The 9116-nt window shown below is 43.5% G+C and overlaps 1 protein-coding gene across 1 annotated transcript; it reads left to right on the top strand.

The window, feature by feature from the left end:
* Positions 1-563: 563 nt before the first annotated feature.
* On the top strand, positions 564-8666 carry GPRC5D (G protein-coupled receptor class C group 5 member D). Its single transcript, XM_036112022.2, has 3 exons — positions 564-1458; positions 7227-7294; positions 8428-8666. The coding sequence occupies exons 1-3, from the start codon at positions 564-566 to the stop codon at positions 8497-8499; spliced, it is 1035 nt and encodes a 344-aa protein (XP_035967915.2). The 3' UTR covers positions 8500-8666.
* The last annotated feature ends 450 nt before the right edge of the window (positions 8667-9116 follow it).

The raw sequence follows: 9116 nt of genomic DNA, 5'->3' as shown, positions 1-9116 counted from the left end.
AAGGCAGGAATAATTTTGTATAATTCTTTGATGAACAAAGAGTAGATATTTAGCAATAACATGTTGTGTTGGATTGACTTAGATTAAAAGAAGGAACAGCCATTAGAACTACAAGGAAAAATGATCTGCCTGTCTCCTTCAGGCAGTGCGGCAGTGTCTTGAATGGTCCAACGATCCATTAATGTTGGCAACCTTTGTTCTGGAGTCTGGTATAACTGGAATCTCGTCGACCAGGCAAAAGTTGTCACACACCCCATTTTATGAAAAAGATTCTGCCTTGGGTTTCAAAAAGCCTTGGTACAGACTGTGACATGAAAATGGATGACATATCTGGAACCTTCAAGTGAAGAGTGTTCTGCTTTTCCCGGCAAGACGGAGCTAGGAGAGTTTTAAGGGTTTGATAGTTTGGGGCTCTTTCATATTTGGGAATGAGAGACATTATGGTGCCCACACAGGACTAGCCAACAGGCATTCCTCTGTAAGGATGTAGTCAGAAGTTTGTCTCATTTTTCTTTTGCAGGGAAACAGAAGTCCATTCTCGTGAGGTCCACCCACAAGTCACTATGTATGAGGACTGTGTCAAGTCCACTGAGGACTATTATTTCGTCTGTGACAACGAGGGAGCATGGGGCATTGTTCTCGAGTCCCTGGCAATAATCGGCATAGTAGTTACAATTATACTACTCTTGGCGTTTCTCTTCCTCATGCGAAGGGTTCAAGACAGCAGCCTGTGGAATACCCTCCCCACTCAGTTCCTCTTCCTCCTGGGTGTGCTGGGACTCTTTAGCCTCGCATTTGCCTTCATTGCTCAGTTCAATCAGCAAACTGCCCCCGTACGCTACTTTCTCTTTGGGGTTCTCTTTGCTCTCTGTTTTTCATGCCTCTTGGCTCATGCCTCCAACCTGGTGAAGCTGGTTCGGGGTAGAGTCTCCTTCTGCTGGACGACAATTCTGTGCATCGCTATTGGTGTCAGCTTGTTGCAGGTCATCATTGCCATTGAGTACGTGACTCTCATGATGACCAGGGGTATGATGTTTATGCATATGACACCCTGTGAGCTCAACATGGACTTTGTCGTACTCCTGGTCTATGTCCTTTTCCTGATGGCCCTCACATTCTTTGTCTCCAAAGCCACTTTCTGTGGCCCATGTGAGAACTGGAAGCAACACGGAAGGCTCATCTTCGTCACCGTGCTCATCTCCATCATTATCTGGGTGGTGTGGATCTCCATGCTCCTGAGAGGCAACCCACAGCTCCAGCGCCAGCCCCAGTGGGATGACCCTGTCATCTGTATTGCCCTGGTCACCAATGCCTGGGTTTTCCTGCTGCTGTACATCGTACCCGAGCTCTGCATTCTCTACAGATCGAGCAAGCAGAACTGCCCTTTACCAGGCAACACCTGCCCAGCCCCACCCTATCAATGCCGCTTCAGAGTGGAGAACCAGGAACTCTCACGAGGTACTTTCCCAGGGGACTCGGGGAGCAGGGAGGCTCTCCTGTGGGAGAAACAGGAGAGAAATCAAGAAACAGGATGAAACAAGAGGGAGCAATAAGGGAAGGGTCACAATTTAGGTGGGTGACTTAAGAGCTCTGGCATGGAGATAAAGACACCCAGAATTAATGTTAAACTTTTATGAGAAATCGGTGCTTCCAAATACAGAGATTTGTGGGGAAGAGGCCAAGAGAAATGAATCAAAAGCCCTAAATAAAGAGGGTGTGGCTCTGAGTGCTCACGCTGGGTAAAGAAAGGCACCCCCTATAAAGTCAGTTAACCAGCCCCAAATTAGGCTTGGGCCATGCAATTGCATAACATATGATGCTAAGTCCAGATGTTTTGGCTATCAAGGGCACAAGTCAATCCCGGCAACAGTGATTGACTTTTTTTTTTTAATTTAAGTCTTGAAGTTAATTTGCCCAAACATCATAATAAACTGATTCATAGGACTCATTACCTCATTAACATCACAAAGCCCAATAACTTCTGGATTTCTACTTTTCAAACCATTCACTGCTTGAAAGCCTTCAAGGTTTACAAAAAGTGACAGGAAGAGCCATTGAATCAGAATTCTAATAAAGGTTCAGATGTGTCATCATTAAGAGAAATAAAGCAACTTACTTATGTGACATTTTCATAAAAATTTCTGGTCAGATTTTTATCGTTATGTAAGACCAAGCCACCTGACTATACTTTGCTAATGAATAAAATACATTAACCATGACAACAAAAATGCTTGGACACTAACAACCTGGAGGAAATAATGGCTAATTCTGGTTATCTAGAAATATGTCAAAACACGTTCATTCCTTTCTGAAACATCTGGCCTATTATTCATAACCCAATATCATAGTTTTACATCAATTTTTATGTCTTAATAGGCATCTGATTCCTCACAATTTATTTCTAATGTGCAAAAATTATGTTATTTTAAATATTGTATAGCACACATAATGTTCACCAGGCTCAAAAAAATTAATAGAAGCCTTCCCTTTAAGTGCATACCCGTCGCTGAGCTGTAGTCTATGGCTAATTACACATTCAAATTAAATGCTGTTCAGATAGATGCATCCATTAATTCTTTTCAGTGCAGTTGACAGAGAGTCGGAAATTGACACTCAACATCCTTCCTATAACAGTTTTTCTTTGCTTGTTGATGGTTTATCATCAGATCACTAAGGTTTGTGGCAGAATTGCAGAGTCGATCCCGGAAACTACTTCTCAAAGTTCTCATCATCAGATAGGATAAAACTTCTTGTGTCTGTTTTATTGTTGTCGTATGTTTCCAGGAAAGAAAAGTCAGAGAGAAAGAGAGAGAGGAGTTCTCAGAGTTTTATAATACCCCAAACATACCAGGATTTGTAACAATCAATATTCCATACCCCTGAACACAAGTGTTTCAAGTGTTCTCAGGAATGTCTTGGTGGCAGAGCAAGGGCGTGCAAAAGCACGTTTCCTGGTGCTATCCTTGTTGCTCGTGCATGGTTAGAAAACCCATTTCTGAGCAGGAAATGGCCTGCCAGTGACAGTCATTGTCAATGTAGTTAGATGTTTTACTACAAAAAAAAATCAATAATGAGTAAAGAACATACAGATCGCTCTCCAAATTGGGCAGAATAACCAGAAACTTAAACTTGGATAACAGAATCAGAATTTAAGTTACCTGGGAAAAATGCAAATATCAAAAATTAGAAGAATGGGGGCGCCTGGGTGGCTCATTCGTTAAGCATCTGTCTTGGGCTCGGGTCGTGATCCCAGCGTCCTGGGATCGAGCCCCGCATCGGGCTCCCTGCTCGGCGGGAAGCCTGCTTTTCCCTCTCCCACTCCCCCTGCTTGTGTTCCCTCTCTCGCAATGTCTCTCTCTGTCAAATAAATAAATAAAATCTTTAAAAAAAAAATTAGAAGAATGATTAACACTCAGTACAAAATACAGGATTACACCAAGCTCGGAAAAACATACAACACAAGATAGATAAGAGCCAGACAAGTAGAGTGTGATAACAGGAACCTATAAAACCCTAAGTGTGTCCTGTAGGTCACAAGCTGGCAAGAGGAAAGCAGCTTACTACTGTCTTTGTTTTCATTGGCTCAAAAAACAGTCACAGTACCGTATCAACAGACATGTGGTCCGCAAGAACAATCAGGCTGTTGTACTCGGCATTGGTCAGTCTCCAAGGAGAATACCCATTGCAGTTCTGGGATCCGCCAGTGAGAAGTGTGGGGAACTTGGGGAGGCTAAGGGAGAACCACAAAGATAATTAAAGAGTTATAACATCCGACCGATGTGGAAAGGTTAAGACAGTGAAACAGGTGGTAGTTTGTAATGTGCCTTCGTCATAGACTATTCAAGTTCTCTCTCTAAATTCTGTACCAAAACATGACATTTTGTTCGACTGAGTCCATGAGGCATGCATTTGTCATGTGACTCTTCTGATGAATACCGCTTGTAGTTGTGACTCCGGTCACATAATTATTTGATTTACCACTGCATTGTGGGACCAGAATCATTCATCTGAAAGAGTAAGACAAGTGGAGTTAGCAGGGAATTTCACAAGTATGAAGACCTCTCTCGAAGAAGCTGTTGTCATGTTGCCTTCTGTTTCCAACTAAAGACAACGTGTAGAAATAACTCAAACCAAGGCATGAAGGATTTAGATTAAAAGTGAAAATAAGAGTTGGTAAACACTGAAATAGATCTGCAAAGGGGATTAAGGACTCCATTTCCCTGTGAGTCTTTCAAAAGAAGATTAGGCTTCATCTCCCTGAAGTGGCTTATGGACTTAATTCCTAGATTTAAAAACATCAGGGTGGAGAATGAAAATGCATTCAGGCATGTTACTACAGGACCCCAAACAAATAGGCATAAATATTCTTTGCCCTCTATTATAAATGCGTTCCTAGAAAGCTGTATATTGATTGCACTTTTCTATTTTTTTTTTCCATTCAGTACGTGCCCTCTTTAATACCCATCACCAGGCTAACCCATCCCCCCCACCCCCCCCTCCCCTCTAGAACCCTCAGTTTGTTTTTCAGAGTCCATCGTCTCTCACGGTTTGTCTCCCTCTCCGATTCCCCCCCTTCATTCTTCCCCTCCTGCTATCTTCTTCTTTTCTTTTTTTTTTTTTTTAACATATAATGTATTATTTGTTCCAGAGGTACAGGTCTATGATTGATTGCACTTTTTAAAAAATCCATTGCCTTTTTAACTGAGAATTCTAAATGCAATATAATTTGTGGAGATCTTAAATATGGAATATCAGCCACAATTCTCTTTTTTTACGGAGGGAAAGCTCCTGTTCGGATTATCGCTTACTTTATCTGCTTTAGTGTACTTAGGATATTGTTATGTCAAGTTTGCTAAAAGCAAGACCCATGTATATTTTAAACTATCACATTGCTATGGGCATTTTTTTCTGTCCATTGTTTGAAGGTATACAGACAAACCTAGTATGATTCTTTTTGAAGGTATTAAGACAAAAATAACAAGTCTATGCAGTGTAAACGGGGGTCAATAACTATAAAATGATGTGAACCAAGAGAATGTTCTTGCAAACTTAGGTCCATCAGGTTATTTTCATTATAGCAAATGCCAGGTTATATATATATATATATGTAAAGGAATTTTTTAATTTATTTATTTGAAAGAGACAGAGAGCATGAGCAGGGGGAGGGGCAGAGGGAGAAGCAGACTCCCCGCTGAGCAGGGACTCCAACAAGGGACTCGACCCCAGGACCCTGGGATCATGACCTGAGCTGTAGGCAGACGCTCAACCGACTGAGCCACCCAGGTGCCCCACAAATACTAGCTTTTGTTGGACAGCCTTTTTTGATAATTCTCAGTATTTTTTTTTCTTCAAGGCACGCCCCCTTCCTAGAAGAAACCCAATTTCAATGGTCCCAAGCAGTGTAATTTTTGTTTGTTCTTTTGCAGGAACAAATCCAAAAACTGCTGTTTTATCACCCTCAGGAGCTACAGGTTACAAAGAGAAAAGTGGCATAAAGTAGGGAAGAGGACAGTGAGTCTGGGCAAGACTTGTTTGGTCTGAGGACAGATAAGGCAAGCATTCAACATTTCTAAAGATGCAGGGAACGTGAGGTGATTGGGCAGCAGGGGCAACAGAAAGAATGCAGAATCTGGGTGCCCTGGCTTTGAGGCTCAGATCTGCCTCCTGCCAACTTTGAGGCCAAACCAAGCTCCTTAACCTCTAGGAGCTCAGGCTCCTTGTTTTTAAATGATGGTTATAATGTCCCCACCTCCTCCCTGTATAAATGGAAGGTCTTCCTTACTCAACTCGGATTTCATACCATGAGGTGGTTGCAGGATTAATAGAAACACTCAGCCTTTTGGTAAATCCATGAGCAACAACTAGTGCTGGAGAATTCTGGAGAAGGAGGCTTCCCTAATTTATGATCTGGTCTGATGAGAATGTTGGATGAATGTTGGTCACCAAGGAGCTGAGCGTGAAGGAGTCTCATTATGCCTCGAGGAACAAAGTTAAGCCAAGAATTCAGTTTATTCTGCCATGAAGGAAGGAAGGGCATTTCATATTTCACAGGATCCAATCCTCTAAAAAATCCCAGTAGGAGGATGATGTCAGAGCATCAGTTATGACCACAGCACCGGCACCCCCGTGGATGTTAATATGCAAAGTACAGCACTATGGTGTTTTCTGTACATCATGCCCTATTCGAAGGGCCTTGTATGTATTGATTGACTTAATCTTCAAGACAAGACTATGAAAAGATTTACTATTATGATCATCATTATCCTTCTTTTATTCCCATCAGGAAACAAAGGCAACCAAAGGTTAAGGAACAGGGCCCTAGGTCACATGGCTAGCAAGCGAGAGAGCCGCTAAGCATGAACACTCGGGGCGCGGCCACATCTGTGACCATCAAACAACGAATATGTATGGAACGGGGGCCTGGCCTTAGAGCACACTTGGCTCCTGTCTTCATAGAGCCTGCAGTCTTGTCAGGGAGCCTGACATTAAACAAATAACCGTGCATGTGATTATTCTATGACAGGAGAAAATGGTCTCTAGGGATCTTTTTTATCATGTCTGGTTTTTTTAAGCTGAACCAAAGCTTGGAGAGTATCAAGCTTGAAGGGACTTTAGAGGTGATCTAGGTAAGGCCTTTTATTTTCCTGTGGAGGACAGTGAGGTACGCAAGGTCACACAGGTAATACTACGGGAGCAAAGACCTTGACGCACTACGAGCAGCGCTCTTTCTCTAGAAGGTGACGACCAATGCTCAGCCTCTCCAATCACTAACCACAGATGTGCCTCTCCTGAAAACACAGACGTTACCCATAGCCAACCTTCCTCAGACGCTTTAAAAACACTTTTTTAAAATCATAGATTTAGGGGCGCCTGGGTGGCTCAGTCGTTAAGCGTCTGCCTTCGGCTCAGGTCATGATCCCAGGGTCCTGGGATCGAGCCCCGCATCGGGCTCCCTGCTCAGCGGGAAGCCTGCTTCTCCCTCTCCCACTCCCCCTGCTTGTGTTCCCTCTCGATGTCTCCCTCTCTGTCAAATAAATAAATAAAATCTTTAAAAAAAAAAAAAATCATAGATTAAAAAAAAAAACAAAAAACAGCCTCAACTGAGAATTCCTCTTTAAAGGGTCAAGAGCCTATCTGCAAGCCCTCCGGTCTTCTCATAGTCCTCGTGTGCTGTTTCCAGGTGAATCTCTGACACTAACCCAGCCCTTCCCATCTTTGGCTTTCAGCCCGAGACAGTGATGGAGCTGAGGAGGATGTAGCATTAACTTCATATGGTACCCCCATTCAGCTGCAGGTAAATGTGCTCATCTATGATCACCAAGGAGGGACAGAGCGAGTACTCCTTCCTTAGGAGAGCTGTCAGGCTTCATTTCCAATGTCTGTACTGACCTGAGAGAGGAGAGGTAGGGCAGGCTCATCCCCACAAGCATGTGGAGCTTGAGCCATCCAGATATAATCTGTCCCGCGGCAGGACAATAAAGGCAAGTCCTGCCTTTGCCCCTGCCCAAGCCCCTCCTAAGCCCACCACCACGCCATCAACAAGGTACTCTGCTACAGGTGAATGTCGCTGGAAAGAAAAGGCAGCTCGAAAAGTTGGTGTGAATGTGAAGAGGAGCAGGCTCACTGCTTTTTGCCTTGGGGACAACAGGGAATTGTAAATATGTATGAGGTCAGATCTGTTTTTAGTATCTATCAGTTGTCTAAATGAATCCCCTGAGCCCTGCTGGCTGCCTCTCTGAGTCACAGTCTAGCTCCTGCAGCCCAAGCTGCCCCTGAGAACTGGGCTAGCTCTGTCCCCCTTGGTGTAAATGGTGTAAAATGGGTGTAACCAATTTTAATCCTTTCAGGCAAAAGCAGAAGGAGCACAACTGAGCAGAATTGGAGGAGACTTGCGTTTGCATCTGATGGCTTGAGGGCATACAGATGCAGACAGCTGAAAATACCGCACCGGGACACAATTTTTATATTCTGGTCCCCATAACTAAAATCTGAGGGTGAAAGTCATGCTCAGACTGGTTGGTCAGCGAACCGAACGAAGCAACTCTAACCAGCTAATCCCTCTGGTCTAAGACCTGGCCTTTTCCTGGAAGGATGGCACACAGACCAGGACAGATATATCACTTGCTGTAATTGATCCTCTGGAGGGCATTAACAGGATGAGAAAATCTTTATCATCCTCTCCAAGAATTTCTGGGATTACTTCAATTTCCAGTGATCAGCTATTCAAGAATCTTGCAGAAAGATCCTTGTTACTGGTTAATAGGGAAGATTGTGGGAAAAAAAAAAGTTTTGATGTGGGTAGCCTCCATATTTCTTTTATTAACAAAGGATTAAGTGATGCTGAAATGATATTTCAAACATAGCTCTGGAGAGTATCATCCCTTGCGTTGGCTCAGAAAATTGACAATGACCTTTCTTCTTTTCCAGACTGTTGATCCCACACAAGAGTGTTTCAACCCACCGGCTAAACCAAGCCCCCAGCAAGATGCAGAAATGTAAAGTCCACAGGAAACATGCATAGTAGAAACCCAGAAGACCATCCTAATGTAGCAATGATGGGTCGCAGGGGAGCCCAGAGTCATGCTGCCAACAAAGTACCGGCTCATCCTTCCTTCCCTGCCTCCTAGCCCTTTCCATCCATCTGGACCCTTCATCAGAAGACTACCCTCTCAACCATAATTACAATCTTGCTGGCCACCCTACCTTGACTATGTGTCTCTTTCTTCTTTTGTGCAATTGAAAGACTCCCTTCCTTAGCAATGCGAGAACACATTGGCACCTCTTACTAATGGGGCCAAAAGACTTTGGTCTGAAAAAATTAGGGTCATGTTACTGTGACAAAATATAGAGGTTAGTAGCAACTTACTCCTGGATTACTTCTGTGGTCATTTTTTATAAAGGGCGCCTAAATATGATTGACCCAGAATTTGTGATAGAAGTTATAGCAAAATCTTCAGATCCCCACGATTGGGCATTTTATTTTTTTTTTTTTGAGATTTTATTTATTTATTTGACAGAGAGAGAGCACAAGCAGGAGGAGGGGGAGGCAGAGGGAGAAGCAGAGTCCCCACTGAGCAGGGAGCCCGACGTGGGGCTCCATCCCAGGACTCTGGGAT

Source organism: Halichoerus grypus, chromosome 6, assembly GCF_964656455.1.
Source record: "Halichoerus grypus chromosome 6, mHalGry1.hap1.1, whole genome shotgun sequence".
Taxonomy (NCBI): Eukaryota; Metazoa; Chordata; class Mammalia; order Carnivora; family Phocidae; genus Halichoerus; species Halichoerus grypus.
Note: the sequence above shows the minus strand (reverse complement) of the source record. Positions and strands in the feature narration are given on the sequence as shown.

Bases quoted from the DNA above. Each gene is read 5' to 3' on its own strand.
- GPRC5D (XM_036112022.2), top strand. From the start codon at position 564: ATGTATGAGGACTGTGTCAAGTCCACTGAGGACTATTATTTCGTCTGT. The intron at 1,459-7,226 runs GTACTTTCCCAG...TTTGGCTTTCAG, and splicing joins GAACCAGGAACTCTCACGAG to CCCGAGACAGTGATGGAGCT. The intron at 7,295-8,427 runs GTAAATGTGCTC...CTTCTTTTCCAG, and splicing joins GTACCCCCATTCAGCTGCAG to ACTGTTGATCCCACACAAGA.